The sequence below is a fragment of the Patagioenas fasciata genome, chromosome 2, assembly GCF_037038585.1.
Source record: "Patagioenas fasciata isolate bPatFas1 chromosome 2, bPatFas1.hap1, whole genome shotgun sequence".
NCBI classification, from domain to species: Eukaryota; Metazoa; Chordata; class Aves; order Columbiformes; family Columbidae; genus Patagioenas; species Patagioenas fasciata.
In genome coordinates this window covers 149,531,681-149,556,724 of record NC_092521.1, presented here as the reverse complement: position 1 = coordinate 149,556,724, position 25,044 = coordinate 149,531,681, and the positions used below count along the sequence as shown (strand labels likewise).

At 36.1% G+C, this 25,044-nt stretch overlaps 1 protein-coding gene across 8 annotated transcripts in view; it reads right to left on the bottom strand.

The window, feature by feature from the left end:
* Positions 1-25,044, bottom strand: part of MLLT10 (MLLT10 histone lysine methyltransferase DOT1L cofactor) — a 141,181-nt gene that overhangs the window by 56,143 nt on the left and 59,994 nt on the right. For all 8 annotated transcript variants that reach the window (XM_071805213.1, XM_065829973.2, XM_071805212.1 and 5 more), the window contains 3 exons: positions 15,369-15,464; positions 7,733-7,988; positions 5,105-5,671 (listed from right to left, as the gene is read on the bottom strand). In XM_071805213.1, the coding sequence (XP_071661314.1) occupies positions 5,105-5,671; positions 7,733-7,988; positions 15,369-15,464 (919 nt within the window). The remainder of the gene's footprint in view (positions 1-5,104; positions 5,672-7,732; positions 7,989-15,368; positions 15,465-25,044) is intronic.

Genomic DNA, 25,044 nt, shown 5'->3' with positions numbered 1-25,044 from the left:
TGAGACTTAACTACATTTACTGCAAAGGTTACTGTCTTCCTATCATTACAGGTCTTTATTTAAAATGTCATGCTATATCAACTGAAATGTGGACATCTACTATGCCACTACTTTTATTTTAAAAATACCAAAAAGAAGTTCAATAAGTTATTTTCCATAACTTACAACCACCATTAATCATTAAATCTTTACATCTCTAAACATCTTGCTTTCTTGTAGCAGACACATCCTAATTACATGACATTAACAAGCCACCAGCCTCCTACAACTTCACAAGTTCTAAAGACTTACTGAAATTTAACTATGACAGTCTAAAAACACGAAAATATGAGGTACTCATCATCGGGAAATGCCAATTTTTACTTCTGGCTGTGACTGCTGTTAAAACTTGTTTCAGCTAAGAACACCGATGGGGGATCCACTTCATGATAATCCACATTCTCATAAGCTTCTACTACCTCATGTGATTTCTTCCCAATTACTTGATGTCTCCATATTTTCTACATCAAACAACCATCAATTTTAACATGTTAATTTTGCATCAAACCAAAACCATTTCTGTTGAGCCTCAAATATGAAGAACGAAATTATCTGTACAAGAATTTTGCCTTGTTTTCTACATCGTTTGCCTAGTCTTAAAAGGTCATTAATATCTATGAGTATCAATTTGTCCTTTCTATTCTATCTCCTCTGGAATACAAACTAGCTTCTTAATACAGCAAGACTTCTTTTTCTGCTCTGGCTTCTAAGGCACCTACCAGGTAAATGTAACAGCACAAACTGTTCCAGAATAATTTTGTCTGAACTTGTTCTCCCAACAGATTTAGCTGGTAAGTCAAAGGTTACAGAGTTGTTCAACATAAAATCATAAAGATTTAACATAAGCTCTGAGGGACTGAGTATCTCAATGAGAACGACTTCAAGTCACTCATCTACTTTGAAGGAGAGAGTTCTCTTACATCATGAGTACGATAACGAGCTCAACCCTCTGATCACCCCTTTGCACATGAGCGTAACACTTGGCAGAGGCTTCATCGTCGCTTGAATTAGATGAGAAAGAAGAATAAAATACATGGACCAAGCTAAAGCATTTAGTAAACTCCCGCATGAAGCTGAAATTTGACTGCACCAGGCGTAAGATCAAGCCAGAGGGGCCTGTTCCAAGAAACATTAACTGTTTCTAAATCAGAGTTTGAAATATTGCTATATTAAAGTACAATCCTGGGTTTGGATACATCCATTATTCCAAAAACTGTCTAGTATTATCAACCAGAGTACACTGAAGACTGGTCAAGGGTAGAATACATATGATGTAGAATTAAAATGTAGGAAGATAAATTATAAGGTTGCCTCAATTGTGACAAAGGAATTCCAGAAGATGGGCACAGTAAGGGTACTGAAAGAATGGGATAACCATTTCAAGGTCTGATTTGGAATTCAACCTTTGGGGGGTGGGGGGAAAGCTTTATAAGTTTTTGTAGGGTTTACAGTAGTCATAAAGGCATAACATCAATTATGCAAAAATTAAAATATTGAAGCAAATGACCCCCTGAAGACCTTAGCAACTGAAGTTATACTATACAGTTTGTTGTACACTTGAAATCAAGAAGAGAATTGGGAAAGACAAAGAAGCATCCATATATGCTTGAAGCACTGAATGTTTTCTGGTTTTTAATCACCATTGTTGTTAAAAGAAAAAAAGAAAAATCTTCAGCAGAATGGACCACAGCTTTACAATACTTTGGGCTGCTTTAAGAATTACTCTCTAGAACAATGCTGAGAATGAAAATTAATCCTGAGCATACAACTAGTGTGACTTATAAAAAGTTAAATAGTTCTATAAAATTGTAGGGTTCAGATGAAAGCCTCCCTTATTAAAAAAAAAGGTGATCCTGAAGTCGCTCCAAAGACGAGGCCCATTTTTGGGGAACCAGTATCGGCTTTATCTAACTCCAACTGACAACTGACTTAGGTCTTCTTAGACAACAAACTTACAGTGTTTGTGAATTTTGAGCAGAAAGGTAAGTATGGTTTGTAAATAAGCCATTTTTTTTAACAGGGACAGATGTACTAGAAAAATGCTAATTTACTAAACATTCTTTATCACCCTACCAAATACATTTTTTTATTTCTTTAAATTACTTTTCATTCCTTTGGGTACATTGTTGAAGTAATACATACAGCATTTCCTATCAGATTTTAAATACATTTCAGAAAAAATTATAAGGTGCATTAAGATTGAACATTCAAGCACTCAAAATTTTGAAAGCATCAAATCAGTTGCATGGCAACTGTAATACAAACTGAGAGTATGTATTGTAACATCTTTTAATTACATGGCCTTGTACTATTCATGGTACGTATCTTCTTATTAAGCAGGAAACCAGAAGTTCTGTGGACTGGAAAAAGTTTGGAGAGGACAACTATTTTCACAAAATGAGCTGAACGTCCTTACTCTGACTAAAAGTTTTATGGAAGACATTTAGTTATGTATAAATAGCACACGATGAATCTGCATTACCTTTTAAGATAAGGTTTCCTTCACATTTCATCTAATTTGAACATTAACTGCGAACAGGATTATCATATGTCTGTGAAATAACGATTTTCATAATTTTTATGGATCTCAACAAGTACTCTTAAGAAAATTGAAAAAGAATAGTAGCTTAAGACAGCTGCAGTTTAGAAGGTTATTTAAAAAAAAAAATCAGAAGAACACTCTTGAAAAAACTATCTCAAAAGCTTTGTTTAGTATGGTCTTATTCCTGATTCTGCTTCTTTGAATAAGGCAATTCCAAGTAAGAACCAGTATAACCTTTTCGGCTTGACTTCCCCTGCATTTTCTCATTACATTTAAATACACAAAATCATATTTGAGGTTCGGGGTCAAATCGTTTAGATTCACTCATCAGATTTATATCTGTCAGACTATATAGAGACATTTCAAAGAGAAACATTGGCTTATCATATCTAAGAAAATGTATGTTTCTAATAATACTAGTAATACTCATATGCCATTCCTCATTGTAACAAAGCTGTAAATGGACTGCTAAACCCAGACAATGCTCATGATGAAGTGAGGAAAGAAGCACTACAAGCGTAAGAAAGATGGGAAATCAGGGAGAAGAGCACATGAAAGCAATATGCCCAGTTTCTGGATGAATTTAGAGTTCATGCTCGAAGGCAAAGCCATCCCATCTGTTTGCTATTTTTCCTTTGGGTTTTCAGGTTTTTGTTGGGGTGATTTTGTTTTCAGTTTTTGTTTGGTTGTTTTTCATTCATATTCTTTGGCATCTTCAGGAAATACAACTGGTTTAGAGAAGAGGTCTAACACTTGCTAGCAATATTTTAAGTATGCTTAACAGAGGTGAAATCATAGGCTGAATATTGTAATAAATGTATTAAACATAATAAACATATTAAACGTAATAAGCGGCTGGTAAATGTAATAAAACCTACCCAGTATTTCCATACATGTATTTCAAAGTTTTTTACAACAGGAGTTTAACATTATCACCGGCATTTTATAGATGGCGGAGTGAGAGGTAATAAAGACGACGAAGGAAGCAAGGCTGGGCCTGGCAAGGGAAAGGCCTGACCTAGGAGCTGACAAGACCAGAATATTCTAAGACAAATACACGGTGGGATACATGGGTCATTCCCTTCAAAACAAGATCTTGTCTTTCCATCTGTTCCCTCAACATACAACAATACATAATCCATCTCTCAAAGGGTTTATAAAGGAATAAGAAAGTTCATACTGAAGTAATCAGATCACTGATCTAAGTCTGTTGGATGACCTCTGTCTATAACAGATGCGAGGTTGACACTAAGAGATGGACAAGGCGCTCAGAAATATGGTGTGAACTGTGGGGTTGCCACATGCAGGGACAGGAGTTGGACTCCATGATCCTTGTGAATCCCTTCCAACTCAGGACATTCTATGATTCTGTGTTTTTAAAACCGCATTTCAATAAAAAATATGGACAGTGAACCAAGGAACTTCTTCCTGTGCAATTTATTATAGTTGCCACTGCTATTGCCGTTATTACCCACTATAAAAATCATCATTTGCCTATATCTATCAAAGATTTAAAACTAAGTGGTTTTGAGATCAAGTTTTTAAGACCCTGCCTTGTTCTGAAAGAAATATGAAGTTGTTTCTTGAAGCACATATATTTTTAAAGCATTGCTTGTTTACATAGTGAAAATATACAATATAAAAGAATAAACCTGGCCCATAGCCCACAACATTTCAAGCTCCATTTCTCTTTCCTTCCAAAAAAGGAAAAATAGGGCAAAAAATCCCCTATTACAACAAAAAGAACAAAATTTCAAAGTTACAAAATTGAGATATCAGATAGTTTGCTATTTTTTAATCCAAACAGAGGCCTTGAAAGAAACTTGAAAGCAATAGAGACTTCGATAGATACAATATCCTGCAAGGTCATTCCACACACAGGTTTACTGGGAACAGAAAAGCTCTCACGGCCCCAAATGCACATAACATTTAGAACAGAGGAAGAACAAACCAGCCAATTTCAATTGCTAAAAAGCAAGCAGGAATATGAAGATGTCATCCAGCTGCACAGGAGTCCAGATTCAGAATATTCTTTTACATGTTTAAACGGATAATTCTCCATATAGACATTTTGATTTTTAATTTAGTTAAATTGGGAAAAATAATTGAGGGACAGCAAGTTGACATGCCTGAGTATCGATTTTGTTTTCTCTGTGTAACAGAACACACAGAAAATACAGTCTGACTAAACTATCACTTATTATTTTGGCTAAACCAGTCACATGTAATTTCCCAAAAAAACTATTTTCATGCAACTTATTTTTCGCCCCTACAGCCTCAAAATCTGCATTTATATAGCATACAGGTCAACCTACTAGAACCACCCACAGTAGAGGGGCACCTATACACAGAATAAAACTTACTCTTCCAACAGTCAAAATCCTAAATTTACTTTTTTTTTTCCCAATGCTACTCTCAAGATACTTTAAATGACACTCTGTTCTTGAAAAGCATACTCAGAATTATGGCTAAAATAATAAAGACATATTTTGAGGTAAGAAAACAAATCCAATAAATGCCTACCTGAACCCACTGGAGATGAGCCAACACTAAGACTTTGTAAACTTCCATTCCTGAGCAAAGTTGGAGATTTTTGAAGACCAGAGCTCGTCACGCTTCCTGCAGCAGATGCCACAGATGAAGTTGGGGAAGCAGAAGAAACTGAAAGATGGGAAAGACTTTCTTGACTTTTATTTCCTTTGGGTCTACCAGGCCCATGTTTACTTTGCTTATTTCCTTTCCGTTTCTTCTCTGTTACAGTTTCTTCTTCTATTCCAGAAGTCTGAGATCGTTTGTATGCTGTAGAAGTAAGGCTTGAATTACCTATGTCTCCAGGTGAGCTGTCAAAGTTTTTTGATTGGGAAACAGCTGATGATGAAGGGAGACCAATTAAGGAAGTGAAACAATTGACACTCCCCTCTTGACTCCCAGTCTCTCCTTTATGTACATCTTTGGTTGAAGAAGCCTGTTGAGAATGCGTGAAACTGTCACTTCGCAGATCTGTGTCTGCAAAACTCAAAAAGTCCTGGGGAGATTGAACTGAACTTCCAGAAGACGACTTGATGCTCCCAGGAGTGCCCAAAAAGCTTCCTAAAAGAAAGAAAGAAAAGGTACGATTCTTTTTTTTCCCTGTAGTTGGTGAAAATTGATGGGAAATATTAACATCTTGGAATACACGACTTTCAAGTGAGAGGACTTCATGAAAAGTGTTACCAAGAGCTAAAGAATTGGTTTTTAAGATACTTCACTGTTTCTCCTGCTGATCTTCACTCTGCTCCATCTGATTCTCAGAATTCTATCTGAGATACAGATTTGAATTTGGGGCACAAACGAGATGAAAATTAATAAAAGGAGAATAATAACTTTGCTGCTTAGGCAACTTTGACATCCCTCATGTTTTGAAGCCACAACAAGCACTTGGTGGAAGCCAGAGAAGTTTTTTTAAAACATACACATATATAAAAAGAAGGCAGCTGACAGAAACGGGCTGTGATCACATCTACGCTATGCCTGCAATTGTCCTTACCATTCTGCCTAAATCAAGGGTCTGACACAGGTCAAGGGAACATCAATTGCATTTAATTCACCCTGGCTGAGGAAGTGTTCCACATAAGAAGTATTTTTCAAAAGGACAAGAGAGGAAGTGGAGAAAAGTGTATAAAATTGGCATTTAAAAAAATACTTGGGCACTGCCAGAAAACCATGAAGATCTTTTGTGTAACAGTATTACACTGTTTCTCTAATATTCGGAATGCAGTCATTTCATCACTGTGCAAGGCAGATAATGAAGCACACTTAAGAAATACAAACATAAATTTTCACTGAAATTCAGTCATTTTATATGAGTAGGTGCACATTGGTATTGTTTTGTAGAACTCGGACTGATGACAACTATCTCATCAAGAAAATATTCCTAAATATGACATTAGGCATAAAAAAGCTCTTTTAAAATTACTGGTTTATCATTAGTACTCCATTAAATACTATTAAAATTCCATTAAAAAATATAATTTATATTAATACAGCAATTTAAAAATCACAAAAACTTTGTTTTGTATCTTAAATAAGTTACATCAACTTCACTTAATGCAGCTTTAAAGAAAATACGTGCACATAGTGAAGATCTATTTTGCCATCTGCAGTGATCAGACTTTTTCCTTAAATGCAGGATTCCAGAAGACAATTTGAGAATTTAAACAAACAAACAAAAACAAAACCAAACCAAAACAAAAAAACCCCACAACTTCAGTTTTTTCAAATAAGAAAGTCTGAAATATTGAAGGAGTTGCAGACAAATTTGGAAGTGCTGACAGCACAAACAAACTCAAAGAAAGAGCATCATAAAGCAGAAAGCACAATCAGCTTCTATATGCCACAGTGAAAGTTATGGAAAAGCAATTGCTTTATAGAAGGTTTAGTTTGTTGTGTTTCAAAATAACATGTTTTATTAGTTAAGTAATTAAAAATATGGACTTCTTAATTTCTTTAATCTTTATTCAACTCTAATGAAGATGCCATAATATAATTTGCTTTTTAGAAGTGTCAGCAGGGCATTTAGTGAGTTTTAGCATGTTCAAAACATCAAACTTTTTTATTATATAAGGTAAATAAACTGTAGAGAGTTGTCATGTAATCATCATCTCATGTATTTCAATGACAAAGAAATATAATGAAAAAGGTCTTTCACTTTGAAGAAAACAGGGTATTTTAAATGTCTGCATCTTGAAAAACTATTTAGGGGCCACCACATCCTATACATTAGGTAGTCCAGTTTCATTCAATTATGTACTAAGTAAAAAACATTAGAATTATTCCCTTAAAGAGCTAAGACAGACTCCTAAACTCAAATTCATATGTTAAATTTTACCCCAACCAAACTTTTCAGCACATTAACTTCTGGTTTTAGCAGTTAAAGAGAATACCTTAAGAGTCTAAAGAAAAGTATCAGTTTTCCCTTCAAAAATGCACAACCTTCTTTCTCACGTCATGACAACGAACATTTTTTCTCTAAAAAAAAGTTACTTCCCCCTCAAAGTGAAACGACATTCTCATTACTGCAGATAAAGGATGAACTGCTTTTCAAGTTTGAAATACGTAAGATTTCTAATTCACGTTGAAGCAGAAGTCGTGTTACAGCGTAACAATTAATACCTTGCTGAAAAGGGCTGGCTGCAGTCACAGTTGTTCCTGGATTTCTTCCAGCACCAGGCTTTCTTCCCCTCTGACCTGAGCTGTGACCTGCGGATTTCTTCCCTTTGCTTTCTGACCCTCTGGCCTCTGAAGAATCTTTTCCACTTGAAACGTGTGTAGAAACTTCCTGGAAATTTGCATTTGTAAATCGAGCTGTAGTATCTTCCAACCGCTTCAAGGAGCCCGACATGGAGTTGTTGCTAGTGCTTGTGTATGTCTGGTATTTTAAGAAAAGAATTAAGAGAAAAGAAGCAGGTCACACAAAAAACTGTAACAAAACAACCGTTTAAAATAACCCATTCTTTCAACTGAATTGGGAAGTGTTCAAATCCTAAGGTAATTATCAACAGCAGGAATTAGACTGAATTGTTAGGATTTTCAGCAAACAACTGAAGTGCATAAAACTTCATTTTGTGAAAAAAAAGCACAAAAGTAATGTCAGCTTTAGCTTTTACTTCACGGAGGTCAACAGATCACTCTCAAATCTATGGTCACACAGGCTTTACAATCTATTTAAATAGGATATGGTTATTTTACTGCTTGAAGATAAAAAGAAGAAAACGAGACTTCAAATGCTTTTCCGAAAATACAGTTATTATGTAGTTTGTTTTGTCAAACTGGAAACATTCCGTCAGCAATGGAACTGACGTGAAAGCTTCAGAACATAAGAACTTGCATTTTTAAGACTTTATAGGTTCAACACCAAATAAAAAAATCAACTCCAGCAAGCCCACCATCCCTTATGTCTTCACTTCCCACCATCACACTAGGATTCCACACCATCTGAATCGTTCCATTCAGATAGTTCCTAAAGTATCATGATGTAAAGAAGACACATGAGATCTAGTTGGCCAAGACCCGTGCAGGACTGACTGGCTGCCCACTCCAGATCTGCTGCCCCCCAGGAAGAACAAAGCACAACATACTCTTGAGCTGCCAGTGCAGATTTCTTCCTCAACCCCCACATATGCTCAAGAATTTTGACCTGTCTCCTACACCCATAAATTCTTCACAGGGCTTTCAAAAATTTTATCTATAGGCCCGCTATTCTTCTGTTAAATTTTGTCAGAATTGTTCACGTTGGTTCATAGGAAATAAATTAGGTGGTCAAGGAAACTTTGTACACAGCATTAGGAAACAACACAAAGGAAAACAACTGTTTTCACAATTTAAAAAAAATAGTTGTAATACCAGAAGTTTAATATCAGAAGAAAGAAAATGAAAGCAAAATTAGGAAAAATGAAATATTATTCTACTGTTGTTTATACTCAAACTAGCTAGTAAAATAGTCTTTTGACTGTATAAAACTTCTACAGCAAAAGAATATGGATCAAACTAGAAGTTACTCATCTGTTCAAAACAAACTTTGTTTTTCGGTTCTTAATAGAATAGGGTTTAAAATAATATCTAAGTTGATCTCCATTAAAGACCACACAAACACGTCTCTTAACATTGAGCATATACACACATTCTCTCTTCCCTAACTGGGACATTTGCTGAATTTACGCCAACAGCAGAATATTTCCTGACCTTTACATACAGCTTTGTGTAACAGGTATAAAACTGTTTCAAAACCAAAACCAGTAAGGCATTTACACTGAACTTGCTTTTCAGATGCAAATGCCAGAAAACAAGTAAATATGCAAGCTTTGAAGAAGTCTAATATTTCAATCTATTTGCGTACTGCCCTGTATGAATAAATAAAAATAAATTCTGGATTTTCTGAATAACAGTGACAAAAATCGGTTTAAGTCTGTTAAAGTACAATGTTAAAACCAATCTAGCTCAAATCCATATTACTGTACTGGTAACTGTTTCTAATGAAGAGGAGCCAATTCTAAGGCAAGTTTAGTAGTTAACTTTTTGAACTATTACAAAGGCCATGAGTATGCTCAATTTTCCTGAAACTGATGTGCCACTTGACCTGAGTTAAGAAGCAGTGGTTCAAATTCGGGTCATTTCAACAAAGGGTTTCCAGACATGCTATAACCCAAACCAAACGTCAGGCTTTTTCTAGGATCCAGGATTTCTCCTCTTATCCAATTCCCTCCTTTCCTAATTCTTATCTCCAATCCACTCTGTTGAATATTAATTGCAAGGATAATTCTCTATAGGTATCAACAATCATAGACTGATGTTATCTAGTACCCCTTCACCATTACTGCTGGAATTTATTTTAAAGGGAAATAGTGAGTTTAATGTAGCTCTACAGACTGGCCAGGGCTGGGCAATGACAAGTAGGCATTACTTCACATATAGCGTGCAGAGGTTTGCTTTGACTACAAGCCTGAATCCCGCTCTGAGCATAGTTTGGAGTACATGTGCGCACATCGTAATCCTGCTTTTGAAAATTTTGCTCCAACAGGTATTTCTGTTTCAGAAGGTGCTATAAAGTATACTGAAATCTTCATGCTTAGTTAGAATATCTTGAACACTAATACAATGCACTATATCCCATGTTAAGACTGGTATGATTTTGTCACTATTTTTTTTCCACAGATTATATTCCTTACGTTAAGGAGTTAATTGCAACAAGCTGACCTAAACCAAACACACACACATCAATTACTCTGAAAATCCACAAGATATGCAATAGGATCTAAAAGTGCAACACAAACTAGATTATTAAGCTAATTGGTTCATACAACAACCTACCCACTACTAAAAAAAAGTCCAAGGCCTAACAGAAATGTCTCAGAAAAACCTTATATGACATGAGAAAGTTAAATTGTTTGTTTGCTTTGATTTTTTTTTTGAGGTCAGGAGAGTGACAGTATCAGGGAGCAAGGATGTGAGGACAGAGCCAGAACACCCTGGGTTATCTCCTGACTGGCTTTGGTCTGTGCAGCCCCCTGAGCTTACAATGGTGTCCCCTCCCTGCATATGCTTTTTAAACAGAATACTCTACTCGACACCCCCCCCTTCACTGCTCGCACTGCAGTCTGTCATTTTCCTTAACTTTGGCACAGACAGCCCCCAAAAAGGAGATTCCTCTGATGCAGTCACCCAACTCCATTCCTTGGTTTATTTGTGAAGACTTCATGAAGATTTCATGAATGTTAATCCCATTCTCAAAAATTAGTCAGTATTTGCTAGTGCAACTATCAAGCTAGCTCTGCGTGTATCAGAGTTCCTTTACGCTTCACATAACCCACTGTCGCAGTTTAACCCCAGCATGCAATCAAAACTATGATAGCCCACCCCCCACCACCCCCACCCCTGGAATCCTACTGACTACAGACAGCAAAATAGATCTTCCCGAACAGAAGAGAGAAATGAAAGGTAAGGGAGAAACTCATGGGTTAAGATTAAAACAGTTAATAACAGTAATAAAATAACTAAATAATATTAATATACTACTAATAATATTTATAAAATGGAAAGTAGAATATAAAATAAAAGATACTCAATGCAATTCCTCACGAACTCTGTCCGTCCCAAGGAGCCAGTCCAGGAAGAGAGAGCACCCTGGGCCTGAACAGCTGATGCGGGGGGAAGAGAGAAAAAGGCAGAAAGGCCCAGAGACCTCTGCAAAACAGCAGAACAGCAAAAGGCCAAACTGACAGAACTCCACCAAACTAGAGCAGAACTGGAACCGGTCTCTCTCTCCCCAGCCAGAAAACCCAATCCCCATTAAATATGAGCATGATGCTAATGGCATGGAATATTCTCATTGATCAGCCTGGATGTCAGTCAAAGTCTGTCCCATCCATGCCTCCCTTCCCAGCTGCCTCACACACCTGTGGGCAGAGCCCAGAGAAACCTTGGCTCCCAGACAACAACTAAGATAACACTAAGTTTTTACATTCTTTCTGTTTCAACTCAAAAACACAGGAAAGTTACTGGGAGAAAAACATCAGTTCTGTCCCAGAGTGTTATCTTCTTGTTCTCAAACTAAATCCAAACAACAACTGTGCTAGCTATGAAAAAAGAAGTTTCTAACTACATGAAGAAAATTACCTTGCATTCAGTCAAACCAGCACAACCAGTTTACAGTTTTTTTCCCCAAAAAGTGAACTTTAACATTGCCAACTTGGTGCACAGAGAACTACTGCCATTTTTACGCCCCCCATATATCACTCTGTGCACCCTGAAGAGTTATACCACCCATCTGTAGTAAGTCTTAAAACTTCTGGGAGAGCTTTAGATTTATGGTAAAGGCATAATAATCATTCTTGCTAAACGCAGTACATGCCAAGGCTTGAGAAGCCTTTAGCTCTAACACAGATGTATAGGGTGGTACTCCTGCACAGAGAAGGGAAGGACTATGGCTGGTAATCCTCCACAAAAATGCGAGATGTTAAGATCGTGGTCTAAGCAAAAAAAAGCAAGCAACCAATCAACAAACCCACCACAAACATACATACCCCGTGGCCCCAAACACCACACTGCTATAGGATAGTAATGTTCTGTCATATTGAATAGAGATTTCCCCATTCTTTTAATTCTATTTTGTATCCCACCATGGTAGGATCTGAGCACTTCCCTTGAGAACCAGGTTGGGCTGACAGTCAGGGTGAATTGAGGAGGGTTATCATCATCATCTCTACTATTACAGATAAAATTCAGTCAGCTGTACTTTCTGTACTTTTCTTTAGTTACTGGTTACAATTCGAATGCAGACACACTGTCCTGTGTATCTTGGTGTACATCAATGTGTTGGAGTTTTCTTTTAATTAATAACACTTCCCTCTCTCCCAAAAAGAAAAAACATAATAATAATTTTAAAACTAACTGTATTTTTCTGGATCTGTTAAACCAGACACATTTTTAAACTCTCAACATGAGCCAGAGCTCAAAACCTGAGACAGAAGCTTTTATCAGGACTAAATATAGGGCTGATGATATTTCCCAGATAAGAGGAAGGCCAGAAGCAAAGACAGAGACACAACAAATTCCTAAGCTTTTCTAGTCTTTCTTATAAAATTCTGTATCATGAACCAAAAGAAAAGTGAAAAATCTCTTAGTACATTAACCAAAGAGTAGTTAAGAATTTATTTCAAACTTTTCCAAACTTAACTGATCCAGACTAAGCCATGTTTGCACAAAAATGCCTCTCAAACAGCATACTTGTATCTCAACACAGCATCTGGACTGGACCTCAGTAAAATTTCTCAGAATTCGATTTTGAAAAACAAACAGGCAAATCAAGTACACTAACTCAGTAGTTTAAACCTACAGTTTATTCTGCAGCCTATCTTAAGAAGCCACTCACCCAGATAAAAGCATGCCTTAAGGCATCACCTACATAAATGGTCATTACCGCTGTATCATAAAGGATTTAGCTTCTTTAAAAAGAAAAAAACAAAATTAATTTCAAATTCCTGTTCCTCCTGCAGGAACAACGTGATAACAGAAGTTATTATATACCATGATAAAATAACGTATGCACTGCAACAACAGACTGCTGTGAAAAAGGCAGTAACTCTAAATTAATTCTGACAACTCTAACTAAAAGGACACACAAAAGTAACATATTAATACAATATTCTGAACCAAGCATTTATCTCAGAAGAAAACCAAGCTTGTTTTACTATTAAAATTTCAATTTTTTGAGGAACGCACTATGAATTTGTTACATAGAAAAGCAAATGCACGTAAATGGTGTAAAAAGCATTTAGGAAAAAAAAAAAAACTGAAGAAACTAGCCACAAAAAATCACTTCCAAACATCCAGCAGACACCTTGTAAAAAAATATAATCACATTTAGTAACTTCATTAAAAAACAGAACACCAGTTTTCCTGACAATCTGAAGCATTAAAAAAGAAGGTTGAAAATTAAGTAGACAGCTTAGGGAGAAAAAACACAGGATGCAAAAGGTAAAAAAACAAAACAAAACAAAACCTAAAAGGACATGTGTTGATATTTCAATTCCACAATGAATGCCTCTTGTTTAGTTTAATCCAATTACAATTTAAATTCTAGAATAATAGAACATTTCTGCTCTGTTTACTCTGTTTAGTATTTGCTCTAGCTCTACCCTGCCACTAACCACAGGAGCTGCAACTTTTTTTTAATGTTATCTATTTAATGATTTTTAAGACTATAAAGAGGTGAGGTTTAGGTATTCAAAAGAACAGAAAAATATTTTAATTGTTCCTATTATAAATCCTACAGATTTAACTACAAAAATATTTTTTACTTGCTATACATACATATATAGTACAATCTCAATAAACGGTACAGCCAACAACTCAGCAAGATTTTCATTCTTTACTTGGATTAAACAGATGTCTGCTAAAAATGAGATTTTACCCTTGTTCACATTACCAAAGTGTTCATCACTAAGTCGTAAACCTTGTAAATAGGAAACGTCTAGGGAGAACAAAGCAATTAGAAAAGAGGTTAGCCGTAAAACAGAATCCAAATCCGTCTTCAGCATTAAAAGTATATTCTAATACTCAAAATCACCACTCTTAAATCAGAGCAGCAAAGTGGCAAACTGACTCTGCCTTTTTCTTTTCTTTTTAATGAAGAGTTATTGCAAGTTTCAGAAAACCACTGACTACTAAGCCTCATTTGCCATAATAGTGTGAAAAAGAATACAGCAGAACCTGAAACAAGACTAAGGTATCGGAAGTGTGAGCCACAAATAACAGGATGTTAACAGGTACACATCCTCAAGTTCATAATCCTGCTGTTGAGAAACAAGAAATATCCAAAGCATACTAAAAAACTAACTTTCTTGGCAATGATTCTTGAAGTTGACACCACCACTTGAAGGAATACTTCTAAGGACTAGAGAAAGTTGACATTTCTATTGTTTTACCCTGTTCTGACAAGGTCTTGGTGCACTCACATGCAAACAGACACACTCTTTGAATACTGCATCTCAGCAACCAAACTACACACAGTTAACAAAAGCTTCAGCATCTTTGCTAAGAAAATAAAGCTCTACGTACTGATAGCTAATTAATTCAAACCACGATCCCTCAACTCAGATGTCAAACATTCCCACATGAATGGGATAAATGTTTTCTCAAGTCAGAAAACCCATTTCTCAGGACTGCTGCCCACTCTGTAATGCTATCATTCATGTAATTTTTTTGGTGGATAACAAAAGCAATTCTTGTCCAGTACAATGAGAATTGTCATCATTTAACCCTCTACATTGTCCCTTGAGTTAGGTATTTGCTACCACACTAACAGGAAAGATCACAGAACCCAATGGAGTAGACTGCTAAAAAGGCAATGTGATATTCCAAGTATATGAAGCATGAGCTGTAATGTCACGATTACCAGCTTAAATGCTTACAGGTTCAGTGACAGCTCAGCATACACAAATGAATTTCAAAGGAAATATTTTCTAAAACTTCTCAAATTAATAAACGTAAGTCAATGAAATAAAACTCACTGGAGTATCAGTGGCACCTGACTGGGGTCATTAAATCACTCACTATTCAATTACAAAAATCTAAGCCTTTCTCTGTATGATAGACCTCAAAAGTATTCTAGGATTTTACATTACAGGAAAAATACCAAGTGTGCTTGATAATCATACAATCTACAACATTATAAAGCTCCTGGAATAATTATATCATGGAATTTCAAGATAAGTAATTGAAGTGGAGGAGGAGGAAAAAAACATTTACTTACTTTCTCCGTAGTTACAGTAAGAGATGGAACCAAGGATGGTGAGGACTCAGACTGCTTCTTATATTTTTGCTTGTGTTTATCTTTCTCTTTATATTTCTAGAAGTTATAAAAGAGAACATAGACTAAGTTCAGCTTCATCTTTAACACAACCCTTTTTATGTAGTATCAAGCATTATCAAAATTTAAGAGAAATGGTAATAATACCCTGTGCTATAATAATGAAAACAACATTAATATTTTGAAATTTTTATAATATAATTTTATAAAAGGAAATCAAGTATTCATATTCGTTTTCAAAATACACAAACTGAAATTCTTCAATTATAGCCAGCATTTATGAACCCACTGTGATTAATACTATCCATCTTCCCAATAATCAATTAATCAACAAAAGAAACTAGATTAAAAACAGAGACAGGGGCTTCTGCTTCACAGGTCTCCTGCATTTCTCACCAAAGATTTCTATGTTCCTGCATTTCTTCACCTGCACAGTATTCTTTGTTGAGGTATTACTGTAAATTAATGCAAAGTTTTAGCTTTGGCTCCCCTAAGGACATCTCCATGCATAAGAATGTGAGGTACGATTTAGATGTCATTTCCCAAAAGGTGCACACAGTTAACTTACTAAATATCTTCCATGTTAAACTACCAGAAGTTATACAAACCAAGAGTGCTTTCTAAAGAGGCTGAGATCTTTTTTTTAAGCACAACATGAAGCATCAGCAGTGTGAATGAAATTGTGCAAATAGAGAGAAAATTTCTTAACCCAGAGCCTTTAGAGTATAACACAAATCTTCCACACTGGTATAAATCAGTCCTTACAGAATTACAGAATCAGACCCAAATTCTATTTGCTTAAGTAATTCAGACAGATAAAAAAAATACAGCACCTGACAAAATTAACAATTCAACATAGCATATAGGAGGAGTTCAACATTTTTAGCAATTTAATCAAAAACAAATCTAGAGGGTCATTTTCTCTTAGCATCATAATATGGTTTATATAGACAGTCAACATCAGAAGATGTAGATGTGAGAGAAAGTTACTTGTAAGCTACTGGCACTCAAGCATTTTGCTACTTTGACAATATATTTATGGAATTTTTGTGTACTTGCAAAAAAATTCAGCAGAACAGTATAATCTTATGACTATTTGTTCAGAATGAGTGCTTCAGCAAAGAGCTACCAAAACAATGCATACATATGGATTGATACAAGGGCTTTAAAACTCGTACTGAGTAGTCTGAAAAGATGAGGAAGACAACAAAATGTAAGTCTGGAAAGTCATATGAAAACTGAGTAACTGTTCTGAATCTTAAAAACGATCCATGCTGATTTCCTCTAACTATCAAAATTACTACACAGACCCTCAAAAGAAAATATGATTTGTTCAACAGTGACTGCACAACCACTCTCACCAAGCACCAGGACAGGATGCAACATGTGCATACTCAATTCAGGTATCACCAAGTATCAACTTTCTATTTCAGTCACAATGGAAGAAATATAAAAAACTTATTTCATAGAATCAGCCTGCGAGAATAAGATAATGGGTTCTCAAATTCTGTAATAAAGTAGAATCATTTAATTGACAATCTAGATGCAAAGCTGAAAGTAAAACACATCTATCTATACCTTCATGCACTATAAAGACTGGGTGACTTAGAGATGACCTTGTCTCTAACAAGCCCTAAATCCATTTAACACAACTTATAATCTAATTTGCCAGGAAGGAAATACAGTCCAGCCAAGAAAATACATAAATAATATCATGCAAAAATGTACTTGCTAGAACACAATATGAAAAGTCCTTCTGTTTCTTGTACCCTTCTTAAAACTCTAAGGAAGTTCCAAGAGAACTTATAGGCTGGTGGGGATTTCTAAGTTTGTTTGTTTGTTTTTTCAGACACTGAAGTGTTTTGTTGAGGCTTGTTGAGAGAGTTTTAGATCAGGGAGTCTGGTTTTATTTTATGTTGTTTTTGGTTTGGGGAGGAGGGCACATTTTGGGGAAGGGAAGGGAAGGGAAGGGAAGGGAAGGGAAGGGAAGGGAAGGGAAGGGAAGGGAAGGGAAGGGAAGGGAAGGGAAGGGAAGGGAAGGGAAGGGAAGGGAAGGGAAGGGAAGGGAAGGGAAGGGAAGGGAAGGGAAGGGAAGGGAAGGGAAGGGAAGGGAAGGGAAGGGAAGGGAAGGGAAGGGAAGGGAAGGGAAGGGAAGGGAAGGGAAGGGAAGGGAAGGGAAGGGAAGGGAAGGGAAGGGAAGGGAAGGGAAGGGAAGGGAAGGGAAGGGAAGGGAAGGGAAGGGAAGGGAAGGGAAGGGAAGGGAAGGGAAGGGGATTCAAATGCCCTGCAGTCTTTTCAATAATTTCTTAAACAAAAGTCTCAAAAGTGCTGTCCATACTGCCAGAAAACAAGCAGGGATCAAGAGACAACAGAAGCATCGACACCAAGACTGATGTGTTACCTATGAAACCTATTAATCCGAGAGTTCTTCATCAGTTCTAGATACCCAGCTTACTACGTCATCACTGTACATGCTTAGATAAACTTGAGTAACAATTTCACTGAACCCCAAACAGGCCTCAAGAAGGAAGTTATGAAATGGAAATCTAAGACATGGCTTGAATTTCTTTAGCTTTCACCATTTCACTAGGAAATTTGAATCACCCTAAAGAAATTTTTTTATTTATAATTTTGGAGGAAAGAAGCAATGACTTTAATATGCTTTAAGAACAGCAATCGGTGTAAAATAGCAAACATGTATGAACATGTTTTACAATCTCTTCTGTTGACTTTCTAGTATTATTTTACTTTCTGTGTTAATTTTGCCTGAAAGGCAAAGAAACACAGAATTCTGAGCAAAGGAACAGTCAGGAGGACTTCAAATTATATTTTGTAATGTACTGAAATCAATTTGATAGTAGTCTCAAAAGAAAGCAATGTGTCAAGAAGGAGGAAAGAGGGATACAAGAATGGAGGAAGGGAGGAGGCATCAATGACTAAGAGCCTGGAAAGAACATGCTTTAGGTTCAGCAACTACAACAAATTCCTCTCCCAGATCCAAAATATCAACACGAAGTTTGCCAGGACAGTTTACCACTCCAGGCCACTGGAGGGGTAACCAGCTCACGGCCTTTTGCATAAAAAAGATCTTACCCATGGGAGCTCTGCTGTTCTTAACTCTGTATTCCCTCCTATTTTTAGGTTACACCTCCTCTGACAAATCATCTCTTCTTTTTTTTTCCTTTTTCTTTTTTCTTCCTAAGGCAAGTTCAGAAGTCCTACTTCTGAATGTGAATTGACTCCAGATGCAAATAACATCAAAGAAGTGGAGAAAATTTCACTGCAGAAAAATCTTTGAAAGGAACGTTCAGGTTTTACACTGATAAAAATAAAAATTTCAGCAACAACCTGCTGAGATAAAGAGACTTGGCTCCCATAAAGTGACTTCTTGCAGTTGCACCCTCTTATCATCATAAAGATCTGTAGAAAGCAGAGTTCTGAAATACCCAATTTTGGATCCAAATGGAATAATAGAGGGACATGAATTCCCACAATATTGAACAAATATGACAGCTTTCAATCAAGTGTGTCTCCAAAGCACACAACCTAGCCATCTTCCCTACTGCCAGAAAAAGAACAAACAGTTGGCCCTTCTCGGACAACTCACTGAACGTTTCGCTGTTACAAAACTCCACTGATCACAGCTCCAAAAAGAAGTAACATAGCAGCAGCTCACTAAGATACAACATCCATCCAGATACACATCCACACAGAAACAACATTCTAGGGAAGGTAATGATATGAAACATCTGACCTTTTACAAGCTTTACTGTAAAGAAAAAAAAGAGCAGAAATTACTCTTAATGAGGACTGAAGACAATATTGCTAGTAAGTGAAAGCTAAGGGAGCCCCTGAGGGCAGGCAGAACCCATGTAACCCATTTATATACTCAGACTTAATTTTTTTAAAGATTCATAGACACAAGTTCAAATGTTCCAAACACCTGTATTTTAAGATGGTTGCAGCGATGTTAAATGCAATGCTCAATTCTGTAAAAACAGGGTTCAGCAAATGAAACACTGCAAGGAAGAATATGTTACAAAATATACGGTCAACTAGAAAATTTACTAAGCAGACTTCAATCTTGGTTCACAAACAGGGTAGCTCAATGGATCAGATTCAGGCAGCTTCTGAAATCTTTCTTACTGTAAGAAAAATAAGGTGCAATTGCCATGTAGCCATTGGGTATGCAGCTGTAACATTATTCATCCTACAACCTGAAGAGCCCTGATTTATGATGTAGCTAAACACCAATACAAAATACCTAGAGTTCATATGTCATGATTAATCAGAAAGCTTTATTTATCACTAGGGATCTAATTTTTGAGTTTTGTTTCTTATCTAAAAAATTGTGTAATACCTTCTTAATTCCAATTGCTACAAGCTCCAAGATAAGAAAACAAATATGGTGCAAGATTTCTGGAATCCTAGAGGACTTTTTGTACTTTGTTCTCTTGTGGGGTTGAGGGTAGGGGGGTGGAGAAGAGAAAAAAAAAGCACATTTAGATTGCTTCTATTTCTTGAACAAGGATTCAATCCACAAAATTATTACATAACATAATTTCACAAGTACAGTTTAGTTGGAACTCTTTGTTTTTTTAGCTCATATACACGTTGGATCACTTTAAAGATCAGCATTTGCTCATTCGTTTTCTTTAACATACCTTCAGAGGACACATCAGATTAATGAATGAAAATATCACCTCATTGAAATATCAAATTAAGGACACATGTATAATTTTATCTTAGCTCTGATCTGTTGTCAACAGAATAAACATTATCCAATCTATCTTGCCACAGGTTGGACCTCAATGTATGAGAAGAGTGAATAATGCAAGTGAATGATAACTTTTCCTGTAGAGATGGAATGGATGAGTTCAGCTATTCTCTAATGGCATTATTAATTCATAACTCTTCCACGTGGAAGTATCATTTAACTTGTTGAAGGTATTTAAACTTATTTGCAATTCATTTTTGTCTCAGGAATGTACGGCCTTCTCTAAAGAGTTTTCCACAGTACTTCATTTCACTGAACTAAATTCTGAAGTTCAGCATTTAACAGTTCCCTGCTACAAAAGGGGGAAGAAGTTTCCTGACACCCCCCCCCTTTCCCACGCTGCTCAGCTTATCAGACCTTCTGTGTGCTAATTCAAACTGCTAAAACAGCAGCAACAGCAAACAAAGTGAATAGTTTTCTGCTGTTTAAGTGAGCTATGTTAATTCAATGATGGAGCACGAGAGATGGACAGTAACAGGGACCAGAAGAGGTAGATGCAGAGTAGAGGAGCAGTTCACCTGCCCAGGGAACAGGAGACTAACTTCTGTTTTGGAAGAACTCAAACACATGCACACTATCAGCAAGCACCAGCACTCAGCCTGTCAGACAAAACTGTTTGGGCTGACCTTGAAGTATTCAATTTTAACCCTCTTTTCTGTTACAAAAGTCATCATCTCCCCACTACCTTTCACTGTCCCAAGCTTTCATTTCAGACCTTAAGATCATTTTCAAATCTATTTTCTGTAGCGATTCTTGAAAGAAAAATAATCTGAATGTCTAAATCAGTAACTTTTCAGCCACTGTTTTTGACTCCCTGAAATAATTTCAACATATCAGAATGTTCTACTAGGACAGAGTACTCAGGTTGGTGCTTTTGTCATTTATGGATTTCCTGCACTATCTTGCACTTGTAAATCCAGAGCTGCCATCATCACAATGCTTTTAATAGAAAGCTGCACCATAGCTCTTGCTAATCCCCAATACAAGACCTGCTTGGCCTCTTATTTGTGACTAGTAGCTATTAGCAATATAACCACAACAATTTCAGAATGAAAGATGCCCACAGTCCACAAGTTTCAAAATCAAATCCTAATTTATCTTGTTTTGACAAGAACAGCCCTGGCTCGGGTAGTCATCTATCTATCATTTTATACGCTATAAATCACAGCAGGAAAATTACAGGTAGCCGCAGCATTGCTACAGTCACAGCAGTAAAATGAAACAGACACAGGATGGTTTATAGGGAGAGGTGGATCACTACTGCCAGCATCATTCAAATACATACATGTTTAGCTCTAAGAACAAAATTGTTTTTAAGTATCAAGCCGTGATACCATTACTTCAGAGACTCAAAAAACCTCACTCCGATACAGGCATTATAGCCATAATTTTAATCATTGACAGCAAGAAGACTCAAGAATCAATGATAAAAACAACAGTCAAAGCTTCTCTGAGGTACAAGACTAAAACACAACTGCTCTTAAGCTATTCTTTTGATATTTAACATTAAAATATGCTTTTTCTGTTACAGTTTAACATTAATTGTTAGTGACAGATACTCAGTGTTAAACACTCGAGTAGCACTTTGTAACTTCAAAAATGGTTCCAGATTAATTAAATCAAGGCAATTATTTATTGTCCATGCTCACCTTCATTTATTCCTATAAAAATTGCAAGTATTTAAAACTTTAAAACCTGTATTATGTTACATATTGCAAAATGTTCCACTGTCTGCAAGGTAACTTAAAAGATAGCAAATATATGTCAAGAATTAAGCAAACAGGACAGCAAGCAAAAGGAATACATGTAATTTTCCTGGCCCAGTCAGCCTACCATTGCAGATCACATTTAGCTGCATAAGGTCTACCAGCACACAAAGCATTGTATCTGGTGAGCAGCACATACATACAACTTTATAAAAAAGTGACAGGATTACCTTCCAGAAACTGTTACAAAGTCAACATAAAGTACTAATAATCTCCTATTAATCTAGGATCCAAAGCAAAGAAAAATAATTTCTTAAAGCACCTTTTGCTTCCACATTTCTCACAGTTATAGGTACAGAATTGAAGTGTAGGAAGAAAGATACATTACACAAACAGAAACAACAACAACAAAAATCCAACAATAGCCTTAATGATCTGTTTTTAATGTTCAGGCGTCATTTAGTTTTCAAATTAAGACAAACAACATTGTGTAATTTTCTCAAGCAAGAAATGTTCAAGTTTCTTCAAAGTTTAGCTCACATTTTTCCCCAGTTATTCAAAATTTACTCTCCTCTATTTTATCATGTGGTAGATTACAAACACTGAGGAGTTGAGTAAATGTTGCTGCAAAACACTGAACTTGCAGAAAGATCAAAATCATCATCAGACAAAAAGTCTTTTCTTAAAATTTTCTGAATATGTTGATAAAACTGAATTAACTTGTAATAATGGCCTAAATAATATATAACAAAATAAATAAGAGTAACATCTAATAATACCTGAAGTATATCATAGCAATTTTTCATCTAAACAGAAAGGCTTTTGATTGAACCCTACAGACTAAGGTAGACACTCAGACTAACAATGTGGTTTTTCTTTACAAAACCACGAGTCTTGTTTGATGATTACTACGAACTTTAAATGCTTGAGATCTACTCAAAATTCTAATTCTCCCCGTATTGCTCCAAGGACACCTATAAAAACCACGGTGAAGTAGTAGTTCCAATAAATAAATAACAGAATTTCTTCAGATAAATGCTTGAGGATTTTGCCACCTGTGGAATTTCAGTTTTACAGTCTACAGAGACAATTATCACTGCTATCAATCACCATTCCTTTGTGCACAGGTTCTGCAAGGGTCAGGTTTTGAGTTTGTTTTCTTTCATGGTGAAAAGCAGAAGACTAAACTGTGTACTTTGAGGGAAAAGGGACAGCTGCAGCTAATGCAGCCTTACAAAATCGTACATCTTAGAGCCTAGTTTTTAGGTGTACCTGAGGTGGTGTGTTTATCGTTTTGATTTTACAATAATTAACTAATCCCAGGTGCCAAGCTTAATATTATTATGAGGTGTTTGTTGTGCTATGGTGCACTAAAAGCATTAGTCTTTTTTCCATAATATGTATGTTGTATTCCTGTAAGGTTAGAAAAATATGAGGCATTCAAATCAGTAATTCCATGATACGCATTACAGTTGAAACAGAAGTTCTTACTTTTCCTCTTACTAAATAAAAATAAAATTATAAATAAATAAAATTGAGCTTATCTGCTTATATAGTTCTTCATGACCTACAACAGAGATCATTTTGCTGTGGCATCTATCCTAACTGGTGCCAGTTCCAATAGATTACAGGCAGCTGATTATCAGGCTGCCACAGAAGACAGCCCAAGTTAATACAGAACTTTAGCAGGCAACAAATCAACCAACAAGATGCCACCTTTGCTCTTAATCCTGCAGACTTTAAAGATATATTTTACTGAATATACTCAGAGAAGCTTTCTAATGAAATTTTGATTACACAGTCACACTCTGTCAGCCCTCTCAAATAACTAGACTTCTAATACAATTTGACAGGAAGAGATATGTTAAAAAATAAAAAATTACATTCCTATGAAGTCAGTAAAGAACATGTGCCCAGAAACAGCAATACTGTTTGTCAGTACCAACAGCAGAAGACCGCGGCATGAGGTCTCCCCTTTTTGAACACCAGGGAACCCACAGGAGAACTCAGTCTTAGGAAACCAGAAACAGCTTATGTAGCTCATAATAGATATTAAAAGAACATCTATAAACTGAGCAACATACAGCATATACTTACTGACCAGTTTTAAAGGTATTTTAGAAGCATACTTTTTTCCATCTGACTGGATAGAATACGGAAGAAGTCAATGTCGATAAGCATCACCATTAGCATCCATACCACACAATTCTCAGTTGAAGTAATGCTTGATAAATGTTGTTCAATAATCAAAACTGAAGTAATTTTAAAGTGGTTGCAAAACACTTCTCCTCTAGTTATTTTTAGCATTCTTATCATTTTGTTTCATACACCAAAAACAGTTTACAGTATTAAATAGATCTATTAAACTGACAAAACTTGAGACAAAAACTTCTGAATCAATAAGAAGGCATCAGGGTATTGCATTACTGAGATGAGTCTGGAGATTTTTCCTTTAAAAGTTACAGAAAAACTCCAATGCCCGAACAACATAATTAGGTTTATGAAATGAGGCAATTAACAGAAGAATTACATCATGAGAATTGCCTTTGCAACACTCTGCTTTAAACAATACTATAAATGGACTTTTCAGGACTAAATCAAAATATTATTTTTTTTCTAAAGAGAAAAAAATGAAACCATTGTTTATGCAGCTGAATGGTAACCCAAAGAACTGCAGGCTGTTCCAATATTGGCACAGAATCTTACGTGATGCATGGCAGGTCAATTTTATCTTTTCACAGGTATTGAGATGAAGAGGAATACATACGGGCCTGATTTGTAAAAGCCCATACAGAGTATTAAAATACATTAAAACCAACAATTGTCTTTCTCCTAAATGAAATTCACAGCCCCAACATATGAACATGCCAAACGTCACACGCTGCCTCACTCTTATTAGATGCTCAAGTGATACCCCTCAAAATCAGCAAAGGTGTAACATTTCTTTAAGGACAGGGTGAGCAGTAAGAAGACACCCACAATGAATTCCCTCTAGCTAGCCAGTGTTGAGAACACTTGTCCTGGCTCTTGCATTTCAGGTTCTCCTCAGACTGACACCCTCAAACTTCTGTAACAGTGCCCTGGGGCTCCTCCTCAATATTTTGTTCTTTTTGCCTCTTCAGTCACCACTTCTTAC